We start from the raw sequence: 27,126 nt of genomic DNA on the forward strand, positions 1-27,126 counted from the left end.
GACATATCTTTTCGACACGGAGATTAAGAAATAGATATTTAATATATGAAGTTGGGTGTATAAAGTAATAGAGATGAAGAGAGAATAAAGTAAGAGAAATAAAAAAGTATGAGAGAGTGTATTGCTTTTTACCAAATATAGAAATGACTCTATTGTGTTGGAACGTCACACAAAGGAATATAACTCTATTAACATGGAACGGATGGAGTAGTAAGTAGTCTTAGTGGATTGTGTGGTCCACTTCCTAAAATAGAAAATTTCTATTTTAACAAACGGACCAAAATAGAAATATTTTCTATTTTTAAGGGACGAGAGTAGTATAATGTAAAGAAAAATGAGTTAGTAGAATGTTGGATTTATTACCAAAATTAATAAAAGTGAAATGGAATCATTAATAAAGGATGGACTAAAATGAAAAATTGGGAGATGACACTACTCCTTCCGTCTCATTATAAGCGAGACATATTCCTTTTTAGGGCGTCTACTATAAGTGACACATTTCTTTTTATAGAAAAAAAAACAACCCTCTATCTCTTTCCCTATTTTTTTCTCATTTGATTTTTTATCTCTATTTTTTTCTCAGTACTACTTAATTATTTTTTTATTTAATCACTAAATACCACTATCTAAGGTTAATAATATGTGCCCAAAAATTATTTGTGTGGTGTGTAATGGGAGGTGGGGTATCATTTACGGATTGAGATCCCCTGCTGCGCAAAATGCCACGGCAGGGGGTGCTGTGGTGATCAACACCATTCATTTTGGGAATGAAAAATAATAATACAAGTATGGGAATTTAATTTGTGGTGTGGATCATCACAGCACCCGTGCTGGCATTTTGCACAGCTGGGGATCTCAATCCATCATTTACTCCTCATTGAATGATTGTATCCTTTTTCTTTTTTTTTAATCTTTATCTAATTGTCATTGTCTAACCGTACAAAGAAAAGTGATAGTACGAGGAAGAAACTTCTCTTTACCAATAAAATATTTGAGGGTTCTCCTTCTTCAAGATTAACATGTCCAGAAATTATCAACAAATAGTTGTCACTTGTCACACATAAAGTGAAGACTGAAGAGTGAAGACCAAATAACATTTAATATATCAAATCTTATCAAGTCCAGCTAACAGAATATATGAGAAGAATGTACATCAGACACGGAGATCATATAAAGATTTGTGCCTGTTATATGTAGTAGTAAAAGTTTCATCTTTATATCATGTAGTATTTCATAATAATGTTAGTAATAGTGAAGCCAACCTTTTATCGCACTACCTATTAGGCTATAATATAACTAATGAAAAAGGCTAAAACTAAAGAACCTCCAATGTTTTCTTGGTTTACATGTCCAAGTCCAATATGAACCGATCCACTCCTTGTGGATGGAAGCAGTAAACTGCAAGACAATATGCAAGTATGCAACTCAGTCAATCATACAGAACAATAATCTTGAACAGTTCCGCAATGTACAGTATTCCATAAAATTAATAGTTGAATGAAATCCAGATCAAGTACAAAAAAACACTTCCAAGATCAGTAAATATAACCAACCTAATCAAGCAAGTAAACAATGATCCAAAGGAAATTGAAACAGAGAATGCCATCAAACTCAAAAGCCAAAAGCCAAGTAGATAGCTACCTGCAAGATGTTCACAAAGGTGACGGTGTGTAGCTATCTAGCTCTGAGGTTCAGCAGTGTGGCGAGCTGCATGCCGAATATCAAACTGATCTACATTCACCAAAGGAGCAACAGTTTCATTCCTGATCCTCTTAATATTTGGGCTCACCAACCCCCTATGCCTAAACCCATACAAGTTCAAAACTTGATTATCCGCAAAGTTAAAAGCTCTCTCCATACTCTTCAAACACCTCTCCACCGGATAATCCCCATAGCTACCGCAGGGCTTGCACCCCACAAAATGTGTCACAAACGGCCACCTCGCATCTCCCAATCCCGGGTGGTACTTCTCAATCACCTCCTCGTACTGATCCACCAACCCCTCCCAAAACCCGTGCAAGTAAAAGCTGTTCTCCACATACACCTTGCTCATCCACCGCTCCTTCTGCGAAAGGAACAGGTATATCAAAGCAGACTGATCATCCGCCTCAAACGCCGGCCGCCCCTTGAGACTGGCGGTCAGGATCTTCCCAGCCTCCTCGCGCAACGGACCCTTGGGCCCCATTGGCGCCCACGCATCCAACAAATCCAACGACCACTGGCAGTTCCGGAACAGGAAACTGCCCGTGTTTAACGCAATCCACGACTTCTGATCGAATAGCAAATCAGGGTAGCCATGGATGACCATGTTGTAATCCTTATACTTGGAAACCGGAATCTCAAACACCATGTCTGTGAACAGAGCATCACTATCCATCCACCAAATCCACTCCACCTCCGGATGCGACAGCATCAGGCGGCGGAGCAGCGGCAATTTAGCCCAATACCCTGCCATTTCCTTATCTAAATGAGCCATGTTATACAAAATCTCAATTCCATGAATCCTGCAGTAATCAATCTTGTTTTTCAGAGCCTTCAATAGATAATGATCACCAATTGCATTGTCACAAGGAGCCGGCTGCGAGCCAGTCACTAGCAAAATCCTAGGTTTTCCCTTAACAAAATTCGGAAATTGGGGGTTTTTCTCAAGCCATACCTTACGATCTTCGTCCCAATTGCTGATCCTCGGCCCCAAACTGAAAGTATCATTCAGGCTCAGAAACCGCTCCGGCCCCTCGTCCGGGTCGCTCGGATCCTTATCGGATCGGATCTCCGCCAGAATCCGATTGGTTTCCTCAATCAGATGCTGATTCTCCGCGTCGGCTTCGGAGGTAACGAGGCTCCCGATCCCAATTGTACCGCGAAGGACCAGAATCGTGACGAAGCTGCAGAGGATAGTGATCTTAATGTTGTGGAGCGTCTTATTGATCTGCCGCCCACGCAGCAGCAGAGGCGCGCCCCGCCCCCGCGCCCCTCCGTGGGTCATCGGAAGCCGTTTCTGAGCGGGGAATGCTCCCCCCGATCCCATCAACTCGGATTGGAGTGAGAAATTGGCAGGGTTTAATGATGAGTAGGAATGTAGGCTTACTGATTCAGAAAATTGACATGCACGCAACCAAAATCAGTCTTCCTTTCACACACTCCTCTCTCTGTATATAATAATAATAATATAAAAAGTGTGAAGAATGTGGAGAAGAGGAAGAATGTCGCAGGCGGTGCGATTCTTCTTTTCCGTTTTTATTTGCTTCTTCGATTAATTAAATGGGAGGATTGGAATTGTTGAATGGAAATTTGAGGGGTCAGTTTGGAATAGAATAGTAATTATGGGAATTAAAAGAATGACGACGAAGAGGAACAATGCAGGCGACAAGGTGGCTGGCTGCTTTATGGAATGGATTTCAAGAGCCATGTTTTTGTTTCTTTTTTATTACTATTAATTAATTTACTGACTCTTCTTCTTAATTATTCATTAATTGCACTCTTTCGTGGATTTTCTTTGCCCACCATTCTCTGTCAAATCCCGAATTCTTTTCTTTCTAAATTATAGAGGCAATCTCCAATAATTTGGGGGGATTCTATACATTTTATTGATTTTGAATTAATTACTAATATCGTTTATAATGTTCTTTAGATTTGTTATGCAAAGACCAGTGATTTAGAGAATCACTGGTATAATGGCAGACATTCTTGAACAACTCATCTTCCTTAAATGGCAACTAATATATTTCAGTTGCACAAAAGCAATCGATATGTGAGGAAATTGAAAAAGTATGAATTTAAAATAACTATATTTGGTAAGCTACCCGAGATTTTAAATATCATACTGTATAATAATCAGCAATATCGTGTGTAATATACATTGATATGAACGTGTTTTCGATGGATAAAATTGTGTTTTAGATAGTGTGCCAAGGCGTGTGATATGGAATTGCGTTAGTATACATTACTACTATCACTATAAGATTGGCATATGAAGGTAATATTGGAAACTATCACTAAATAATAAAGGTAATATTGAAACATTCTTCGTTTTTTAATTAGTGTCTGTAACTGCAAATGACACATTTAAAAATAAATGCATATCTTTTACAATCTTATGTAGTCATAATAAATGCATATAAATAATTTATTACCATTGGGAAATTATTAGTAGTACATGTTAAAAATAGAAAAATATCATAATTATATTCTCAATTAAGGAAATTTGACATTTATATATAGGGGTAAATTGCTAAAAGTACCAAATTTAGTCAATTTTCAATCAATCTCACAATTTTAAAAAAGTACTCCTGCCTATCAAATCGTAATTTGACATTTTATTCAGTTGTATAATACCCAAAAAATTCTGGCATATTGGGTGTCTTTATTATCTTTTTAAATGCTTTGTGACTATTGTAATTTTTTATAGTATATTTTTTCTTTCCCAAAATTTTACGTAATTCTTGACATGTATTATTCCAACTTTTTAATAATATGAGTGACTTTTCAAATGGATTAATTTGCATGGGTCAAATTCGGCTTAATTATTCAAATTTCTCTTGGTCAAATATCTCACCGTCATAATTTTCCATATTGGTATGTCAAATTTACTCAAAATCTGGCATCTTGCTCTTTCTGGAATAGATAAAATGTTATAAATGTAAGAAAGGCTACTCCTCATATCTTACTTCTAAGTTCTAACATTTATACCACTTGTAAGCAGTAGTCTTGATTTCCAACAAATAATTTGTCAGAAAAGTTAATGAGCATAACATGTCTTCATTTACAGCATCAGCCTTTAACTTATCATCAGCTTGGTGAACAATCAGCTTCTTTGCCACTAATCGGATGCCAGCATTTTGCTGAAAATCATAGGCAACCACACAGAAATGGGCATCATCAACGGTACCGGGATTGAACAGAGAATTCAGTTCAGCAACTTCGAATCTACTAAACGTAAGCTTGTGCACGGTTGAAGTTGATCTCTCCTTCTGGTATATCTCTGTTGTCCATCGGTTGATTTCGCCATCAGCTAAAGTGGGAAGGCTGTGTATTTACACAAGTAAATTTAGATCTCGAATTATATCAGTATCAATCACACAAGCAACATCATTCAGATAGCTTATACTATTTGAAAGTATCATTATTCTTTTCTTGATCCAGAAAGAAAGCATATAGGCCTAACAAGTTAAAAAAAAGGGGTAAAGTAAAATAGTGTAAATATATGAATGCGAATCAAAACATAGAATAACTAACTTACTGCAATCTGACAGTGGGAGAATTGAAGAAGCCTTGTTTCCTAGCTACCACATGATGCCACTCAGAGGAGCTACCAGAATCAGTGGAAAGCTTCTGGGCTAGCCTATGAGCTCCGTCTAGAATATTGCACAAATTCTGTGATGCATCCACAACAAAATTCAGACGTGGCCGACCTGCATGATCTACAAACTTCGTGCTGAACCCAAAGCGAACTTTCAGGCTTGCACATTTAAGTTGCAAAGGGGAGTTTTGGTGTAATATATGTATTCTTTGAGTTCCAGGGTAAGAGGGTGCAAGAGTAACAGATATTAAAGGTATTGAAACACCATCAGGCTCCAAGAAGTCATTACAGCTATACAAAGATCCATCCCCTACTGCAGTTGAAGACTCTTGAGATATTATGACAGCTTTCTCTTCTTCCTTATCGTCCTCCGGGAGAGGCTCCTCCGTTACAGCAAGCATCCCACCCAAGTCAAATGGACCAACACTTGCTGCATTGGGTTCAAGTGACCCATTCACTTCACCAGCCGTTTGTGTCATAAGCATATTCACTGAAGATGGAGATAATGTTGATGGAAATTCAATCTTCACTGGTGATAGAGTCGATTTTGATGGATATGCAAACTTGTCACTAGGTGATTGGATAAGTCCATCCTTCCCAATCTGCTCTGTGGATTTTTTTTCCATTACTTCGACTTCTTGTGATCGCATTGGGAGAAACCCAGCTGTTCTCAGTAAATATGTCTGGAAGGCTGGATTCCTGCAGTAAAGTGAAGAGCAAATGTCATAACTGATTCAACAATTCAATTAAACATTTGACAGCATAAGAAAAAAGAATAAAACAAGGTTATGGGTAGAGTAGATGAATTATTCAATAAGAGTTTGCCAAAGGGCAGCAAGTTTCTGTTTCAAGTAACAAAACTCTTGGTTTACGACTATGGTAATCGCCCTCTTGAACGAATAAAATAGTGCACTTTAGCCCTGGCATTATCTCATAAACAAGCTGGCATGGAACAGAATGTGCCTCCTGTAAGAATTCACTTCATAAAAGTAGAGGTTCATTTTTTGGAGGAAATTCCAGTTAGTAGTTGCAAGTTAAACACAGCAACATAATCAAGATTCTAGGTTTGTGGCCATATCTCCAAATGCCAGGATTATGAAGTCATTAACCACATGTTCTTGTATTATTGACATAACCATAAAATACAACCGTTCAACTATTACCATATTTCACCTTTCTACTCTTCAGAAGATTATGACATAATGCCATTGGAATTTGGATAATATCATTTTATGTGTAATAAAGATGCAGTAGGCCAGAGTGGTGTATTAAAAATAGGTGATAAAACTCAAATTCACCGAGCTCTCGACATTCCTCATAGAAGCTACAAATCAGAGAAATTACCAATAACAGAACTGCTGCACAGTACTTAAGGACTTCAAGATTCATGCGTACATCATCCAGGCTCCTGGAGAATAGCATCAAATTGTCAGTAAAGTAAAATTTCATGGATAGAAAGACAACACCACAAGCCTCTTGGATCTTGAAATTTCAAAAAACAAAAACGTGTCCAAAGTTTACTATTTGAGCATCTTAAATTACTAGTATTAGTTAACCATTGGGAAAATAAACTGCAATTAGTTGTATCTTCCTTATATAATTAAAAATGTCCTCATTCATAATCAAATGAGTAGATCAATACCAAGCATGCCACATATTTTAGTAAGACAATGTTGAAAAACATTTTCAGACAAATAAAAGTATTCTAAACTTGGGACGTCCAGATGTATAAAAACCGTGGATCTTAAAAGTAAAAGATAAGAACATAACATTGAAAACAAAGAGATGGCACTCACCTATGTGTTTGCTTCCCAATCCCAAAATAAGTTGCAAGACTTGCCATCTGAAAGCAAATCTCAGCATCATTACTCAATAAACATACGAAGCATCCTCAAAATCATCAAGCAGAGCAAGTCTAATTTTTTAGGAAGGCCAAAAAGAGCTTGACAAGCATAAAAGACGAGCAATGCTTGACTTTTCTACAGATAAGAATTAACCTGATGTGTATTTTAGAACTAGAGCTGTACCAAAAAAAACAAAGATTTCTGTTTTCCAATTGTGATGGAAGCATATAGAAAAAATCAACCTTCATATCACCGGCTCTTCTTCCAAACTTTCGCGTTAACAGTATCAGGGAATCAATAGTCCCTTTAGGCTCCGGCGCTGGCATGTTAATCTCCGCAAATGCCTCTCGTATGCGAGCACAATCAAAGCGCAATATGTTATGGCCAGCCCATATTCTTCCTGAGTGTAGAAATGTGGACCGGATTAACAACTTCATGAGTATAAACATGCAATTGCAGGTGGTGAAAACACAGATGAAACCCTAATTGCGTAGAAAGGGGAAAATTACCGTGCAGCAGGTCGTAAACGATGTCTGCAATGTGAGCGAAAGTGGGAGCAGAAATGACGGCGTCCTTGGTAATGCCGTTGCTGCGGACGGAGAGAGAAGTGATATGGGAGAGGTCGGCGGGTCGAACGAGGGTGGAGTAGCTCTGAAGCTCCACCAGCTTCCTGGGGCAAACGAGGATGGCTCCGAATTCCAATATGGCGAAGCCCTGGCCGGTTCGGGTGGGAACAGCTGTCTCCACGTCGAAGAAGGCTATCTCCGACCTTTCTTCCGCCATTTTTTCAGTAGTAATATGGATTGCTGAAGGTTAATAAATACAGTACGTCAATGGAAACTTGGTGACGAAGAATGATTATGGAGAGAGAATGAGTGTGAACAAATCACACGAAACAAGGATGCTTGTTGTGTTACTGTTTTCCCCCAACACAAGTACTAGAATAAGTTTATTCCCTCCATAGTCATCTATAGTCTCATTTTAACTCAACACGAATTTAATAAATTATTTAATTTTATGAAAATAATGTAAAAATAAGTTAGAGAAATATGAACCTCACTTTTATACATTGATTCTATACTGCAATATGAGTAAGGTGAATGGTGAATTCCATTATCTAAAATAGAAAAAAGCAAATGAGACTTTAAATTACGGACATAAGAGCATCCTCAATAGCGGATGTCCCGGCGGACGTCCGACCTGCGAGCCGGTCGTCCGCCTGGGATGTCCGCTGTTGCGGTGACACGACGGACATCCCGGCGGATGTCCCAATTTCTGTTTTTTTAATTATGTATTTTTTTTGAAATAAAATGATTGCATTTTTCTCGTATTCGTGTTGAAATTTTAAATCTGTAAATTGTATATTTGTGAATTTTTGTTATTGTTCTTGCCCGCCGGGATATCCACTATTGTGCAGCGAGATGTCCTTATGACGTGGCAGGAGGTGCTTTTGGGATGTCCGTCGGGACATCCGTCCCTATTGCGGATGCTCTAAGGGAGGGACATTATTTCACGAACGGAGGGAGTACTTTATTTGGAATTGAATTAATACATTAAATTTTATTTTCCCTAAGTCCCACAATAAGAATCACATTTTGTCATTTCGTTTCATCCCACACTAAGTGTCACATTTCACTTTTATCCACATTCCACTAACTAACTTCACTCACATTCTATTACAAAATCAATATAAAAAATGGATATCATATTCTAATAACTTTCCCAACCCACTATTCTTGGGGCGGTCCATAGTGGACTAGATGTCCGCCCCTGGGGCGGACGAGGAGATGGGGGCGGTAGGCGGCGGACGACGGATAGGCGACGGGAGGGCGAGGACGCGGCGGGTCTCCTTTGCGCCGCACCTATAGCCGCGCCTGCCATAGTTACCGGCGATCGGCGCGCCGGCTGTCAGACGACGAGTTTTAAATTTTTTTTATTTATTTACCTCTATAAATACCACTCTCCACCACCTATTTTTTCACCATTTTCACACAATCCCTTCATTCACTATCTACACTTTCACTCTCTAAAAATGCACGGTCGAGATGACGAATCACCCGGCTCACAGGAATCGGGATATGGCAGCAATCCTTCACAGCCGTCGACGGGCTATCCTTCACAGCCATCGGGAATTGGAACCTATGCTTCTCAGCCGTCGGGCTTTGGCGGGGCTCCGTCCCAGCCTTGGATTTGGAATCAATCTCCCCCGCCGTGGGCATCGAGTCCAAACCTTCCTCCATCTCAGTCGTGGAGGTCTTCTCCAACGCCCACACCTTTTCAGCGGAATCTGAGTCGCTCCGCATTTGAAGATTACAGAGTCCCCTTTCCAATCCAGCCAATCTCCGTTCACCGAAGCAGATCAAGACGCACTGGATACTATGATGGGTTTGCTCAGTTACGGCATCCCAGATATGCCGGCAGCACGGGTGGAAACGACCGTTCCGACCCGAGGCTCTGGCGGCAGTCGGGGCGCGGGTGGCAGTAGGGGCGGAGGCGGCAGTCGTGGCGCGGACAGCGTCGGTGGCGGCTTGGGCAGCGGCGCCGGCGGTGGCTCTGGCGGTAGCGGTGGCTCTGGCTCCAACCGGGGCAAGCTCTACACCAAACATGAGAGCATTGCCGTGGCGAGGGCGTGGGATGCTATCACATCGGACCCCGTGGTGGGCACCGATCAGCCCGAGGGGAGCTTTTGGAGGCGCGTCATGATGGCATACGGGGAATTCAAACCCGACGGCGCCGAGAAGCGCGACCCAGAACAGCTCCGAAAAAAGTGGGGTAGGATTCTGCGGGCTACCAACCGGTTCGTGTCCATATACCAGAACAACCTTCTCCACGCTGAGAGTGGCTGAAGCGAAACAGACGTGAAGGCCATATCGATGGGCCAATACAACACGGAAGGCTGGCCGAAGTTCACACTGTGGGAGGAGTATCTGGTCCTCGCGGATTGTCCGAAATTCAAGGCCATCGTGGCGCAAGAGGTCAACACAGCTCCTGGGCCGAAGCGTACAAGGCACAACCTACCGGGGACTACAACAGCGGAAGTGGCTTGCATAAGTTCGAGCAGCCCGACGAGCAAGTCGAAGAGCCAGCCGCTACACACACTAGGTGACGACTGCCCCCGGGACAACAGGCCTCTATCCGCAGCGCCATAGGGGCAAGAAGTGCCTCCCGCCTATCGGCAGCCGCGTCCGGATCTCACATCCCCCCGCCCGCCCCAATCCCACAGCACATGGTGCAACCCCACGAGGTCTTGAGAAATACCATAGATGTGCAGTTGATGCAACAACTGCAAGACGTATGCAGCAAATACGCAGCGGAATCTGACCCGTACGTCAGGAACGTCTACAAGAGGCTCATCACTCGGATTGAGAGTTGGCTGGAGTTGGTTGATGATGCTCCTAGGGAAACCGCGGCCGACAACAGCGAGGGGGGAGGAGGAGGAGAAGAAGAAGAAGAAGAAGAAGAAGAAGAAGAAGATGATGAGGAAGCCGACTCCGACACCGAGTAGACGGTGTCGGAGTTTTTAGTTGTATTTTATTTTAATTATTCGTTGTATAATTTTACCCGTTTGCAATACAACGAATATTCAACCCCAATTACCTCATTTTCTAATTATTTACACTGCGATGATTTTAATTATACCTGATTAAAACTAAAAACATTTTAAAATGAAAATTGATTATAAAATTTGGGGGCTATTGGAAGTGTCCACCATAGTGGCGGAAATTTTTTTTGGGGCTATGGACAAAAAAACTGGGGCTATGGACAAAAACTGGGGCGGGGCTATTGGGGTGTCGGCCTTATAGTGAACACCCTTAGAGCATCCACTATAGGCGGCCTTCCCCAATAGCCCCGCCCCCTTTTTTTGTCCACAGCCCCCATTTTTTGTCCATAGCCCCAATTTTTTCCTCCACTGCCCCACTATAGGCGGACACTTCTAATAGCCCCGAAATTTAATAACCAATTTTCATTTTAATTTTTTCGTTTCGTTTTTAAATCGGCTGAATTGAAATAATTATAAAACGAGGTAATTGAGACCGAATATTCGTTGTATTGACAAAGGTAAAATTATACAACGAACGTCAAAATAAAATACAAATAAAAACGCCACCACCGTCTAATCGGTGGAGTCGTTCGATTCCTCCGCCGATTCTCCGTCGCCTTCTACGTCTCCCTCGCTGCCGCCGGCCGCCGCTGCCCCAGGACCCTCATCAGCCAAGCACAAACGGTGCTGGATCCGACGTATGAGGTCGGAGTATATATTCTTGATGTACGGGTCGGTTGCGGCCTCGTATATACTGCAGGCATCATTCAATTCGTGCGCTAGCTGCACATATACGTTATCCCTCAAGACATCGCTGGCAAAAGGGGCCCTTGACGACGGTATAGGTGCGGGCTGCAGGGCGCGTGATCCAGACGCTGCCAACGATCGGCGGGAGGAACCGCCAGCTTCTCTAGCGCGTCGGATAGAGGCACGTTGTCCCAGAGGGCGGGCGCGCCTAGAGTGTGTAGCGGAGGGCTCTGCGGCTTGCTCTTCGTTTAGGTCGAACGATTGTGAGCCGCTGCCGCTGCTGTAGTTCCCGACAATGTTGTGTCTTGTCCGCTTCGGCGCCGGAGCCTGCTCTTGGGCACAGATGGCCTTGAATTTCGGGCAGTCCTGGAGAACTAGAAACTCCTCCCACATTGGTAACTTCGGATGGCCGAGTGTGTGGTATTGCTCCATCGAAAGTTCTTTCACGTCAGCCTCGCTTCGGCCATTCTCCACATGGAGCAGGTTGTTCTGGTATATATATGCCCACGAACCGCCGGGTGGCCGGCAGAATTCTGGACCACTTCTTGCGGAACTGTTCCCCGTCACGCGAGTTGGCGTCGCGAGGTTTGAACTCGTTGTACGCCTGCACGACGCGCTTCCAAAAGCTAAACTCGGTCTGATTGGTGCCCACTATGGGGTCTGATGTGGCGGCATCCCACGCCCTCGCCACAGCAACGGACTCCGCTTTGGTATAATGGATGGCCTTTTTTCCGGCTTGAACTGAGCCGCTGGCCGAACCGCCACCACCGGATCTGACGCCGCTGCCCGATCCGTCGGCTCCGCTGACATTGCCCGATCCGCCACCGCCACCGGGTTCGGACCCTCCGAACCTCGTCGCAACTGGCGTATCCGGTACGCCGGAGCTAAGTAGATTGAACATCGTATCCAGTGCGTCTTGATCTGCCTCAGTGAAAGGAGAGCTGCTGGACTGGAAAGGGATCTCCGGACGCGGATGGTGAAGGGCGTCGAGGTTGGGTCTCTAATCTCTAAATGCCGAGCGACTCAGATTCCTCGCCAAAGGTTGGGGCGTGGGAGAAGACCTCCACGGCTGAGATGGTGGAGGAGTTGGACTCGATGCCCATGGCGGGGGAGATTGATTCCAACTCCATGGCTGGGACAGAGAGCCGCCATATCACGGCGGCTGAGAAGGATAGCCGCCATATCCCGACGGCTGGGAAGGATTGCCGCCATATCCCGATTCGTGCGAGCTGGGGGATTCGTCGTCTCCACCGTGCATTTTTTGACAGTGAAAGTGTAGATAGTGAATGAAGGGAAAGTGTGTGAAAATGAAGGATGTGAAAGTGTGTAAAAATAGATGGTGGAGGAGTAGTATTTATAGGGTGATTTTCGAAAAAAAAAATTCAAATGGGGCGGACACCCATCGCCCGTCGCCCCACTATAGGATCGCCCGCCATCGCCCCGTCCTCGCCCCCTAGTCGCCGAAGCCTCTACCGCCCCAACCCCGCCCCCTTTTTTCTGTCCGCCCCGGGGCGGACGTCCGGTCCACTATAGACCGCCCCCTCCTCGCCCCGATTTTCCGTCCGCCCCCTTTGAGCCTATAGTGGATGCTCTTATAGAGTATCATATTTAGAATGATTACCGTCAATAATTGATGCCTGATGGCAGTATTAGTTTTTGCTTAAATCTAGAAATTGCTCTATACTCCGTATTAGTGATAGGTGATTGACAAAATCAAGAAAGCTCTCCTAATCAAGAAGTAATCGCTAATGACAATAATATAAGTGGAATATACATATACTCTAACCGAATAATGATATGTTACATACCTTATATGAGTATCACTCTCGTTTAACGCATGTTTAGCGTTGTTCGTTCCGATTTATATCAAAGTAATACATTAAAAAATATTATTAAAATTTTTAATTTCGTAAAATTCATACAAATCAAAACTCGATTTGCTCATTTTCTCTATAATTTTAAAAAAATAATAAAATAACAATCAAACTTTAATTTTTATGAATTTTGTGAAATTAAAAATCTCAATAACATTTTTTTTAATGTATTAGATACAAACTAAATACTATACTAAATCGAAACGAACTACACTAAACGTCTGTCAAACGAGAATGGTGCTTACATAAGAAGTTCACATAAGTAATGAGGTATAGCTTATTATTACTCTACTCTAACTAACCAATAAAATAAAATCAAAATATAAGTTGTCGCATATAGATCAATCAAAAATGCATCTTAAATCGTTTTCTAAGAATGATACTCTCCATGTCATAGGTATAGCACAAATGAATTTGCGCTCACTCAGTAATTACAAATTACATTAAAGGAGTAATTATTTATTATTAATAACAATTTGTATTGCTGTCGCTGTTTCTTTGATGCAGCCAGTTATCATAATTCATACTATAAGCATTTCAAACAATTTTACTCCAAACTCAAACTCATTTTAGAATAAATGTTACATCAAATATGATTTTACTATAACCATTTATACTAAATTCAAACTTAAAAAATATTATCTATATTATACCTTTCTCACTCATAAAATTTGAAAAAGTTTTTATTTTGATTTAGTATAAACTTAAAAATAGATATTTTTCACCCAAAAACTAAAAATAGGATTACTTTTAGAATACTATTATAATTAATTACTTATTCCATTTTAGGTTTTAATGCATCATAGAAAATGATGTAAATATAATACCGAATGTTATCTAGTTATAACATAAATAAATTTGAATTTATCCCGTTGATCGTCATTAAATCATGTAATCAGGTTAAGTGGGCTCCTTAACCAATTTTTGATTTGGTGGAGGCTAATCATAGTTATCACCGAGTGTTGAGCTTAATCACTTCACCTCGACAACATTAATTCCGACGAATTCCCACCTCCATCACACATTTCTGTCAAATCCGACCCAGATTCATTCAAATTGATGCCGTAACTGGCCGGAAATGTTAATGAGAAACAAGAACTTAGAGCTTCCACCGGAGCAATGTTGAAGTTGAAGTCTTTCCCTCCAAAAATCAACCCTTTCTTCAACCAGCATCCCTCAGCAGCGCTCCTATCTTCTCCCGCAACGCCGTCTTTACCCGCAGAGTCTTCACCACCGTATCTCGCAAATTTGGTCGCTTCGATTCTCAGTTCCTCGACTACAGACCAGGCGCTGAGGATCTTCAACTCGGCCTCACCAAGCATAAACCCGGCCAAGACTCTGAAACTTCATTCCGCCATCGTCCATTTCCTAACCGGGAAGAGATTGTACGTGAAGGCAAGGTGTTTGATAGAAGGCCTCATCGAAATCTTGAGAAAAACTAGGAAACCCCACAAGGTGGTTTCGTCGATTTTCACCGCACTGAATCAGATTCAGCCATCGGGATGCGGCGGCAATGTGTTCGGAGTGCTGATCAACGCTCTGTGCCAGAAGGGTCTCCCCGATGAGGGGCACTGGGTGTACCGGAAGATGGGGAGATTGCCGCCGGTGCAGCCCTGCAACGTGCTTCTCAACGGCATTTTGAAGACGGGCCGTGTTGAGTTGATGTGGGAGGTTTATTACGACATGGTTTCGAATGGTTTATCGCCTAGTGAGGTGACTTATGGGATACTGATCGATGCTAGCTGCGATCGAGGAGATACAGAGAAAGCAAGGTTGTTACTTGAAGAGATGGTTAAAAGGGGATTAAAACCGACGGTTGTGATCTACACGACTCTCATACGAGGCTTATGCGCGGAGAGTAAGATGTTGGAAGCTGAGGCCGCTTTTATGAGAATGATGGAGTGTGGTGTGGCTCCTAACCTCTACACATACAATGTGTTAATGGATGGATATGCTAAGATGGTTTGTGCTGAGAAAGTGAGGAAGTTGTACTATGCAATGTTGGATGGTGGAGTGTTGCCAAATGTTGTTACCTATAGTATTTTGATATACTTGCTTTGCAAGATTGGGGAGCTTGTAGCTTTTAGGAGCTATTTTGTGCATATGGTGAAGTTTAACGTTATTCCCGACATCTATATATATAACTGCTTGATGGATGGTTTGTGTGATGCTGGTGACTTATCTGCTGCTAAGGCTATGCTTGTGGAGATGGAGAAGTTTGGTATTTCTCCGGATGTTGTCACATATGGCATCCTTATGAAGGGGTATTCTAGAGCTGGTAGGGTTGAGGATGCAGAGATTTTGTTCAGTAAGATGAATGAAGCAGGATTGATGAAGAACTCTGTGGTGTATAATACTCTGATTGATGGATATTGCAAGAAAGGAAGCATGGAGAAGGCTGTGGGGATCTGTTCACGAATGATGGAAGCGGGCTTACAGCCCGACATGGTTACTTTTTGCACGCTGATAAACGGCCACTGCAAAGCAGGGAAGCTGGAGGCTGCGATGGGGCTTTACTATGAAATGGGAATCAAGGGTTACAAGCCTGATGTGGTTGCTTATACTTCTTTGATTGACGGGCACTTCAAGAATGGCTATGCCGATGCAGCTCTTCAGCTGCACCGAGAAATGATAGATGCTGGCGTCGCACCCAATGCTTTCACACTTAGCTGTGTGGTTGATGGGCTGTGCAAGGATGGAAGGATCAATAATGCAACCAGTTTTTTCTTGGAACAAACCAAAGTTTCTATGGCTGAAGCAGATGCGTATTGTTTGCCTACTAGAGTAACATATTCAATCCTGATCAGCAGTTTGTGCAGAAATGGTCGAGTGTTTCAAGCCAGCAAGTTTTTCTCGGACATGAGGAGAAGATTGGAACCAGAAGCTGTTGATTATGCTGCATTGGTCGAGGGGCATTTTGGAGCTAAGCGCGTGTTTCCGGTGATGATGCTGCAAGCAGATATGCTGAAGAAGGGCATACTACCGAATGAATTTATGTATAAGATATTGGAGAGGGGATATCAGGAGACTGCATACTTGGCATCGGCTCAAAAGTGTCGCGATGATTTTTGGGCGTAATATTGCATCATCACCGTCACCAAAGCTCATCATCTCAGGTTCAAGTATTTTATCAAGAATGTGTTAAAAGTCTTTGAAAGAATGTGTCTTGTTTTGTTGTTTTAGCAATTTAAACTGAGACAAGCTTGGAGGATAAGAATGAGCTCATTTTTTTTTATCAATGGCGTAATATACATTTTGTAAAGACAAAAAAGCAAGCGTTGGAACAGAGTAGCTGTTGCAGCATGTGTTTCTACAAGTCAAAATAAGATGGTGAACATCATTCAAATTATACTACAAACAGTACTCCCATGATTCTTCTGAATTAACTCTTCTTGTTGTACTTGTTTTGATGTATTCTCCTCCATCTGGTTCCGTGTGTCGTCTGCAAACGAATACAAGTATAAAATCACATTGTTCTGAGATGGCTAGAGCAAATGAGATTGAGACATTTAAAGCAAAAAAGCATAACAAGATCATACCTTGAAATAGAGTTTGGAACCTAAGTACAGATCCAAAATGAGAAGTTTATGCTGGAACTGTTACAGGCCTTTTGCTGGTTTTGATTCCTTTGATAGCTGCAAAAACGAAATAGCAGGAGACAAAATTTAGATTTATGACCAAGTACCGATACTTTGAATAAACTTCGAATGAAGCAATTTTATCCTTGCCTTCAGCATAATCAGGAGCTCCAAAAACAGCAGAGCCAGCAACCAATGCATTGGCTCCAGCCTCAATTACCTGTGTCGATACATGATAATAACAACCCTTAGCAAGGACAACTATGAAAAAGAACTCTGGATAAAATTAAAATAGATAAATCCAAGTGAACAGATAAGCAAGACAGTGGTCACAGGTGTCCTAGGAATCTACAGAGGACCTTGTAAAAACACGAGTTTTCGAGTCAAAGAATCCCAATCAAATAATTGCACACTAGTTCATTCTTCCTTTCGTGATATGACCTCAAGCAAAATCACTGTTTCAATTGGTTAGCCAAATTAGGAAAAACTAAAAGCAGATCATGTCTCTTCTGATTTCTATGCTCCCTTAAGGCCCAAAACTAAAGAATAATACGCCATCACAAATGCATAAAATACATCATAACTATCAAGGATCAACAAGAACGCCACATGGAGAAACAATGGTAAACTGAAAATTTCAAATTTCAAGTTTCAAGACCATATCTAGTCTTAATTTATAGGTGATGGTCAGGATCATATGCTTTTTACCCTTATCCTCCCCCTCAAAGGGGAGAAGATGAAGTGAGTATGTTTATGGAAGTTCGGTCAAGCGAAATTCTAATACTGATGATGTTGAGGACAAAGTCTCACATTGTTTATCCTAATGTTTAGTAACAGATAAACAGAAGAGAGACAAGGTAGTGACCTTGTAAGCATTTTTTGGACCAACTCCACCATCTACCTCGATCCATGGGTTAACTCCCTGTAACGAAATATTTTCAAACAGTAAGGGAAATATACAAGCATTGCATGCAAGAAAGTATACAGACATTAACACTACCTTCTGAGCGCACAAACTTCTCAAATCTGATATTTTCTTTACTTGGCTCTCTATGAAGCTTTGCCCACCAAACCCGGGATTTACAGACATAATCAATACCAAATCAACCACTATAAAAAAACAAAAGGAGAATGCATTAATCCACTGAACTCAACACATGCTGATGGAGATAGCAGCTCAAGTATGAGAGCCATACTATCCATCAAAATGGTTTTCATAAAAATAATGTCACCATTATGCACTCTTCAAACAAAAAATCAATCAGAGAGAAGGTAATTCAGTTGGAATAGTGGCCCCAGAAACTACGTCTCAAATTCACGAATTTAAATTTTGCACTTTCTCTTAGCTTGCCCATGCTACGTAACTTTAAGTGTCAAATTTCAATGATATATTACCATTCCTCTTGATCAAATATGGCATTCTTGCTAATCTAAGTTAGCTCTTAACCAGTCATCGTTTAAGCTGCTACACATACTCTACTGTAAGGAACAAGCATCAACTTGTTAAGAAAGAAATCACGAGCATCCTCGTTGCAACTTGGCAGAGTATATACTCAAGTTAGGACATCTCGAACCTCACCATCAAGAACATACTCTATGGTACTCAATGGAGTTCCAGGGTTCAGGACTACTCCGGCTTTAGCACCCAAGCTCTTAATCTGGAAAAAAGACACCAAGTGAGTGGGTATTATTAGTTCATCTGACATTTCATTTACATGTTATAAACAGAAGTATACAAACTTCATTAACACAATAGATAAAGTAACTCCTAGTGGACATACTTCTAATTCGAATTTCCCAATAATGTCTCATTTACTCTACATATGGTCTACATGTCATTTCCGAAGAATGAACGACATACCAGAGGTTTACCGGACTTTCTATATTAAAAATTCAATGTTAGGGTGAAAATATGTAAACAAGGGAAACAGTTGCACAACATACTGAACATGAGAGCACCATTTCAAAATCTTACTTGATTCACTGTACGATGCAAATGAATGGTTGAAGCAAGTTCGCAATGAACGCTAACTATGTCAGCTCCAGCCTTGATGAAGTCCGGGACTCGTTGCTCAGGCTCCACAATCATCTGCCGAGCTTTGATAATGTTAAGAATAGGTTGATTCAAGACATTGATCAGCTTAAGGCTTAAAAACTCAAATATTGGATTACCAGATGCACATCCAATGGGAGATCAGTGACAGGGCGCAGAGCATCTACTACGAGGGGGCCGATTGTAATGTTTGGCACAAACCGGCCATCCATCACATCTACGTGAATCCAATCGCAACCTGCCACCTCCACTGCTTTGACCTAGTTGTATGATAAAAAGATTTAAGGAATCAGCACCCTTATATAAAAAGCCAAACTGATGCTTGAATTGTTTGGAACAGATGCCATTTGAGTAATTTGTAAGATCTAATAACAGTTTATTAAGATTCAGGCTTGAGAAATGAAGATATACCTGCTCTCCTAATTTGGCAAAATTAGCAGAAAGAATTGATGGAGACACAATGATGTCACTTTTGGAAAACTTATCAACTCGAGCAGTTGCCTTAACTACAGCTCTAGATCTTCTCCTGTATCAAAATGTAAGAAACACATGTAACGATTGAATCACTATTTGTGTAATCAAAGATGAAATTGTATTTGAGAATTGAATCGCGAGAATGAGAAATCTTATTCACTCAATCGAGCTCAAAAATTGTTCACACGAAATCTTATTCACTTAATCTGAAATTGTTCTCATCTTAGCTGCAGTTGAGCTTACCACACAACAAGACATGAAGGGACCTAAACATTTCAAGCCCAATAGCTCATAATTGGCTAAATTTCTCAACAGAAAAAACAAAGGTCAAAGAAGCATATTCACAAACAGGTTATAGATTCCCAAAATTCAAGTTCTTAAAATGAGCATTCTGATTTATACATAACCCCGACCACATCAATCATCAATCCAGTCGAAACATCGGATCGTAAAAATTCAAGAAATTTGAGCAATATACCATCAAAATTTAGTACTATAACTAGGGATTCGCGGATAAAAATAGAGCTGGATCAGAATGTGAAGAAAAATCGCGAACCTTGTAATAGTGAGAGAAGTGGGGGTTGCAAGAGAGAGCTTTTGACCTGTGAGCCCACCTTGAATCAATGCTGACGAACCCAAAGAAACAGCTGCTGATGCCATTTTCTTTAGCACTAATCAAGATTCTTTCTTTTTTTAGCAAATCAATGAGAAATCTTGTACAAGAAAACGGAAGATGGTTGATTTTCCCTCCTTTCCTCTGGGTTTTGAGAAATAAGCAAGAATTATGAAGGAGCTTGGGGTTACACGTGGCAGGAGGGATTTAGAGAAGAGGGGATGGTGGGGTATTTTGTTATCAGCAATGGTTGGCTGCTGGGTAATTTGCGGAGGAGTTGGTGTGTGTAACACAACACTGCTTTTGTTGCTGTTGTCTTCTTCTTGCTATATAAAAGACGAAATCTTGCAACATGGCTCAGGAATCGGATCGGATCATTCCATGCCAGTATTCAAATTTGACTCCATATTATTAAAAGATAATAGTATATCAGATATTAAGTTATGACTTTTGACAAATTAGATTTTACTAAGGACTAGTTGAAAATGATTGACCTTAAAATTGAACGTTATAGCTTAAAAATATAGATCAATTTGATCAGCGTTTCTTGCGTAAATTAGGTGTCACGCCGCCGTCTCGTCTCGGCGTGACAGATTATGGGTCACCCGCGTGACGTGGTGCGAGTGGCCTTCAGGCACCAGCTCCGGAGCCTTTGTTCTCGATCTGCAGAAAGTAATGCACATTTGAGACAGAATTGCATATCAAAAAGCAATCTAACTCGAGAGATCTTTCACAAATATAGGAGTACTATTCAAACAACATCATCTTGGAATGATATAAGTAAATATACAATACTCCTTTACAATAGATTTCACAAAACTTGGTGGAAACAGAAATCAAATACCACTTGTCTTATTTTCTTTTAACACTTAATTAAATCAAGCTGGGGATGATAATTTAACACAATGCCAAATCATCTATGACATACAATCATGTTGCGATTTTACATCAAAACATAGTGTGAGAAACATTCATACATCTTATCTCCAACATCCATGATTACTTCCATTTACATAAGATGCGTGATTACTTCTTATAATCACCAATTCTAAGACTTTTTTAGCTCTTCTACTTCACTCATATAGCTGAGCAATTCTACTTCGTTATATGGGATGATGCAATTCTATTATGTATAAAAATTGTAATGAAACACACAAATATAAGAATAAATATTGAATCGGAACAAGTATTAACACAACAATAGTATGACAGTGTATTGGCATCATCATTATAGTTACATTCATTATTTTTGTGTATATCAAAATGAAATATTTGTACAATTGTTATTCGTAGCTAATACATTCCAAATTTGCAGGCTGCTATGGTCAACTTCCTGCAAATCTGGCAAGTTATTCATACCCAAGTTGTCAACACATTCCCAACATACACTTTAACCGGTTTATTGCTCGTCAATCTCATTTATCCTATGTTTTTAGATCTATCCATTCACTATCAATAAATATAAAGTAACAAGACGTCCATCGATATCGATATTACTGACAAGTATGATTTGTTAGCAACTTTAAGTTTTGAAAATTAAATTATTAATATATTTACTGACATACTAGTTCGTCAGTAAAATCTCCAATGAGTCAATTTATTAGTAAAGTCAACTATAATAATGGTGTGTTTACTTTGCTGCAAGAGCATCTCCATCCATGCAAGAGCATGGATGTGGACCCGCACCGACATTATTAATTTTTTACTCTATGCTCTTCCCCAATAGCATAACACTCACATTCATACTCTTTCGCAAGAACATGCTCAAGGGTCACACCATTCCATTATTTAATTTAAATACTTCAATTACTAAAAACACTTCTACAATATAAAAATACATTAAAAACACTCAAACTACTATTACAAAGTAAAAAAATATAAAAAATACCTACTTAAATCCTAAAAAATAAAAATTACATAATTAAAAACCCACAAATTAAAAATTACATAATTAAACATACGCCCGTGGAAGACTAGTCCTCTGGCCCTATCCCCAATATTTTTCGGAGACCCCGTATCATTGCCAAATGTGAATCAAGTTGCTCGGGAGTCATCCGAGACCTATCGGCTAAATTGAGTTGAGCCAAAAGGGTCCACAACGAGTTGGTAGGGGTTGAGATGGCACAAAGGGAGCGGGAGCGGGGGTGGATGGAGACGCGGCGCGACGACGGTTGGCCGTCGCCTTCTTCCTTCCTTGCGGCTGACGTTGGGAACTGCTCGGACCGGAGTCGGGGCTACCCAAATTAGCTCCGGCAAGCTGGCTAGCCACCTCATCCTCGTCGGCGTCGGATATGGATACCGACCTCGACCGTTTGTTGGAGGAGGATGATACACCTCCCTTATACTTCAGATGCACACGCACCTCCTGCCAAGCGCTGAGGTACTTGAATGGTTTGTAATCTTGGGATTGGTAGGTCGCTAAGGCGGCACTGATGATGTCGAGCTCGCTCCTGCCGCTCCCCGCCGACCGCTCTTCCTGGAGGTATTCCCCTGGAACTTTTGGATTTCTTCGTTGGCTCTGAAGATGGCATTGCGCACCATACTGTCATTGCGCTCGATGGTTCCATCCGGGCGGTTTGCATTGTACCGGTGAGAGACGCGCCACCAAAACCTATCCCCGCTTTGGTTCGTGTCAACCTCCGGATCTTCGGAGATAATCAAATAGGCTTTGAATAAATGATCCATCTCCGCCGGAGTGTACGGGGTGCGGACGTAATGACTGTCGCCACGACCCTGAACACGAACACCAGGAGGAGGAGTAGGAGTAGGAGGAGTTTGAGTGTCGCCGCTCCTTCCCGATCTGGGTTCGGGTGCCCACCCGTATCTCCCGTCGGAGGCATCTTGGTCATCCATCGGGTAAGGCCGGTAGCCACCCGGAATTTATAGATGAAAATGTGAATTTTGGGGGGAAATTTTGAAAAATAAATTAAAAGTGGGGAGAAAACGAATATAATTTATTGGGAAGTGGAAAAATATTTTTTTAATTTAAAAATGATTTTTAAAATTAAATTCGAATTTAAAAAAAATTGAAAATGCCAACGGCTATGCCGTTGGCCAATCCTGATAGCCAAATTGAAAAAAATTGAAAATGCTTGCACGGACGAAAATTTTGTCGATATAACCCATATTGTAGTGATTTTGACGAATAACATAGTTTTTAATCAAAATTTCTCTATTTTTGTCGACTATTGCAATCATCCCCATTTAAATAGAACTAGATTATCAACATAGGCAATAGCGGTAGCTGGAGATGGGCCCTGCGGCCCACAAGCCCATGATTGTTGTGTGCAGCAGCCTACCGTGACGTTAGCAACGAACCTGAACCTCGTGTCCCATGGGCCCCGTTCGCTGACGTGTCATCGTTAGTGGACACCTAACTCTCTCTCTTGCATCACCCGCAGGAGCGGAACACCGCACCACCATCCCCATTACCAAAATGACATAATTGTCCCTTTATTTTTGCTCAATACTGTACATCCGTTTTTCAAAAATAACATCTATTTTCATTGCAGGTCATTCCTTAAAAATAGAAATTTTAAAATCTTTCTATTTTAGACATTAACACCACAATTCACTAACTCTACTTTCACTACTTTTTTTCTTTCTCTCTTACTTTACTCATTTTTCTTTTACTCTCTCTTACTTTACCAATTTAACTCACTTACTTTATTAATTGTACATTAAAACTTATGTCATTTCAAATATTTCTATTTTTTGAATACGGAGGAAGGGAGTACTATTCTCCTCTTTTCTTTTCAGTTGACTTATTTTTTCCATTTTATAAGGTTTTTGTTTATAGTTGAGTTATTTTTTACTCTAGTAATTATTTTTTTTACTTTATTCTTTTTATTTTATTTATTTTTTTACTTTTTACTTTTTTTTATTTACTTTATTATTTTTCTAATTAACATAATAAAACATTCATTTCTTAATTTCTTGGCAAATGGCTCAACTATAAAGGAGTATGAAAGCTCTTTGCCTTTCCAAATTGTTAATAGTAATTTTTATTTTGTTTTTGTTCTAAAAAGGAATTTTGACTTCTCATTCAATTGGAAATGATTTTTTTTCTTTATTATTTAGAACTGAACGTTGGAAATGTGGAGTTTATGGTGGCGGCATTTTCACATTTCGTTGAATTCTACATGTTTTTAATTGTATGTATCTCTAGACTCCACTTTTCTCTATGTATATGCAATTAGTTTTTCTTTCCTTTGTGTGTATATGTCACTATCTCGAAGGCTCAAACTGATAATATTTAGAATTAATAAATAATGACTCAGCTAGTTTGCTTTTGACTTACTCTGAGTTTGATATTTCTTTAGTAATTATATACCTAAATAATATTGATATATATACTTTATAAACAAGGGTCGTTTATATCATCATATCAAGAAAAGGGAGGAGAATTCCAATAGTACTGCGATATCATCCGGTTCCTACAATAAATAGTGTTGAAGATTTAGGGTATGGTTTGTAAGATGAATATTTATATTGCTTCATTAATTCGCATTAAATATTTCATCCAAAATGAGTGCGAATTGTCTTGAGAAACTCCTTATTATCATGTTATATATCTATGTAACTTCTATTTACCTTATTTTTTAGTGGACCTATAATTATAAATTTGACTAAATAGAAAACTAGCAGTTCAGGTAATTAATTACAAAAGGAAGTTTTTTTGGTGGCCGAACTATCTGCAATGAGAGAAAGTAGATTAGGGATAATATGGAGGTTAGCTAATTATGTCATTAATTAATTCATTAATATATCAATTCAAGCAAAGCGACGAAACAAAGATAGATTATGGGGGTTATTAATGGTGGGACTACATCTATTAATGACATTAATATTAATTTAATTCAGGTAAAATCATGACTATTACGTATGAAAGGTATGTAAGTATATGTAATAATTAGGCCCCAAACTCGTACAAATCCCATGTGTAGTTGAGGTCTGAACTTAAAAGAGATTTGTCGTGAGGAATCCAAATTTTCTTTAATTTTCAATATTATGAGAATTTATAGAGTTTAGGAGTTTAATTCTTGTGGGAAATCAAAAGATATGAACAAAGTGTTAGGATTTTTGTTAGTGGCGCAAATGAATGACATCCAAAGAGGTGTGTTACCTAAAATTCACTGTTTCACAAATCACAATTATTCAGTTCACACCCCTTAGATTTTGGATGGATTTTCATATTATCAATTCCATTATGTAAACATGACTTATAAGTAATACTATCAAACGAAACACTCATAAAATAGCCAGGCCTTTAATAATATTATGTGTGTAGGAGCTAAATACTTATTTATGTATGCATTTATAGGCATGTAGTAGTGTAGTTAATATCGACTAAAGAGCTCAATATTTATTACTTATGTATGCTTATATTGGCATGTAGTAGTGCAGTTAATATCTAAGATTAAGGATTTTTTATTTGAATTTACCATCCGATTATTAAAATAATTAGTTAAATATTCATACAAACAATACATATTGATCGCACAGAATGTATCCAAAATCAAACAATTACAGTACATTCCTATTAAATTAAAATATTGCACGGATATCAAAATAGGATGTCTAATATACTATTGTTACCATGTACTTTAATCTTTGGATAGTAAGTACTGTACGTCATTAGCTTCTACCCTTTCCAAAGAAAAATAAAAAGAAGAGAAAATGCATGAGTGTGTTAGTTTAGTGATAAACTTCTTTTCTTTTATCATCAATAAAAAAAGAAAGAGCAGTTAATGCCCGAAGCCAAAATGCTTGAATTCAAGTAGGCATTTAAACTTCTTTTCTTTTATCATCAATAAAAAAAGAAAATTGTGTGTTATGACTTAATATTAACATTATTAAAGCCCTGGTTTTGGGGGAGATCATATGTAGGTATGATAGAGGGGTATACTATAATTTATTGCATTCGGTATACTCAATAATATTCTATGGATTGGATTGGATCATTTGTGCCACCTCATGCATTATTTGCTGAATCGTATATACATTAGCAACAAAGAAGATGAAGAAAATAAATAAATACTACATTAATACATTATATACCTAAATATCACTGTGTGTTGATGTGTATCGATTCCACGTGAGCGTGTGAAGAATTAAAGAAATTGACATACTACCAAAATCAAGACTTGTACCTTTTCTTCTTCAAACATTAGCATTTAAAAGGAGGGTTAGTATTTTTCTAAATCAAACTTTGCCCCACCTTTTTATTATATATATATATATAATATATATATATATATATGCGTCACATTTAATATTGATAAAATAATACTTTATATATTTAAGGCTGTTTTCAAATTAATCTCTTCATCAGACAATTTTTTTCAATGCCGATAACAAAAAAATCTATGCTTTATGAAGTTAAACAAAATGGTTTCTAAATTACTACTCCATAAAACAATTATAAGTCATTTTTTAATATTTGACTAGATTATTAATATTATAGTACAGTTTTTGGTTGGCAATGCGACTATATCCAATGTCAAGAAAAGTGGATCCAGACCATATTTGAAGTAAACTCAAGTTATTAGGTACTAGGAGTACTTGTTATGTCGATATCAAAAGCATGGGTTGTTTATTAACAGTGAACAATGTTTGATGTTGAAAGTGGAATTAAAAGTGGAAGAATTGATGTAAAGATATATATAAAGGCATATGTGATTAAGTTGGGCCAATATTTAGCACTGACTTTTTATTAGTTTGTTTTGAATATATATTCCGTATAGAATATATTTCGACAGTAGAAATTCGAAATTATGTCATCACCATCAAGTTACAAGAGTGTTGTTCGACCAATTCCAAATTGTTTTTTTTTCTTTTCTTGACGACATAACTATATGGCTGCATTTATGATCAAATTCAACGGTGCATTAGATCACTAGTTTTTAGTGCAATTTTGAGGACTAAATCATCCAACCATGATAAAATTCTATATACTACTATTCTAGTTCAAGTGAGTAGTAGAGTGCAATATATTTACATGTGTCTTTAAAGGGCGGACAACCTGGAACGATTAAATACTATGTCGGATTTTGGTGGACGGAGGGAGTATTAAACATCTTTTATCATTTATATTAATTGTA

General features: G+C 39.5%; 3 protein-coding genes and 1 pseudogene across 3 annotated transcripts; 1 reads left to right on the forward strand and 3 right to left on the reverse strand.

Moving 5' to 3' along the window:
- Positions 1 to 1,080: 1,080 nt before the first annotated feature.
- On the reverse strand, positions 1,081 to 3,288 carry LOC121761151 (probable xyloglucan 6-xylosyltransferase 5). The gene is made up of 2 exons (XM_042156750.1): positions 1,642 to 3,288; positions 1,081 to 1,398 (listed from the first exon to the last, which is right to left on the reverse strand). Exon 1 carries the CDS (start codon positions 3,026 to 3,028, stop codon positions 1,679 to 1,681), a length of 1,350 nt encoding a protein of 449 aa, XP_042012684.1. The 5' UTR covers positions 3,029 to 3,288; the 3' UTR covers positions 1,081 to 1,398; positions 1,642 to 1,678.
- Positions 3,289 to 4,570: 1,282 nt separating this feature from the next.
- Positions 4,571 to 8,028, reverse strand: LOC121760166 (annotated as a pseudogene).
- A 6,167-nt stretch (positions 8,029 to 14,195) lies between these two features.
- Positions 14,196 to 16,691, forward strand: LOC121762441 (pentatricopeptide repeat-containing protein At5g61400-like). Its single transcript, XM_042158321.1, has one exon. The coding sequence runs from the start codon at positions 14,425 to 14,427 to the stop codon at positions 16,381 to 16,383; it is 1,959 nt and encodes a 652-aa protein (XP_042014255.1). The 5' UTR covers positions 14,196 to 14,424; the 3' UTR covers positions 16,384 to 16,691.
- LOC121762442 (ribulose-phosphate 3-epimerase, chloroplastic-like) lies at positions 16,666 to 20,335 on the reverse strand. The gene is made up of 10 exons (XM_042158322.1): positions 19,967 to 20,335; positions 19,348 to 19,462; positions 19,056 to 19,196; positions 18,859 to 18,972; positions 18,463 to 18,541; positions 17,884 to 17,993; positions 17,749 to 17,805; positions 17,034 to 17,103; positions 16,845 to 16,940; positions 16,666 to 16,747 (listed from the first exon to the last, which is right to left on the reverse strand). Exons 1-9 carry the CDS (start codon positions 20,068 to 20,070, stop codon positions 16,891 to 16,893), a joined length of 840 nt encoding a protein of 279 aa, XP_042014256.1. The 5' UTR covers positions 20,071 to 20,335; the 3' UTR covers positions 16,666 to 16,747; positions 16,845 to 16,890.
- Positions 20,336 to 27,126: the final 6,791 nt, after the last annotated feature.

Source organism: Salvia splendens, chromosome 13, assembly GCF_004379255.2.
Source record: "Salvia splendens isolate huo1 chromosome 13, SspV2, whole genome shotgun sequence".
Classification (NCBI taxonomy): Eukaryota; Viridiplantae; Streptophyta; class Magnoliopsida; order Lamiales; family Lamiaceae; genus Salvia; species Salvia splendens.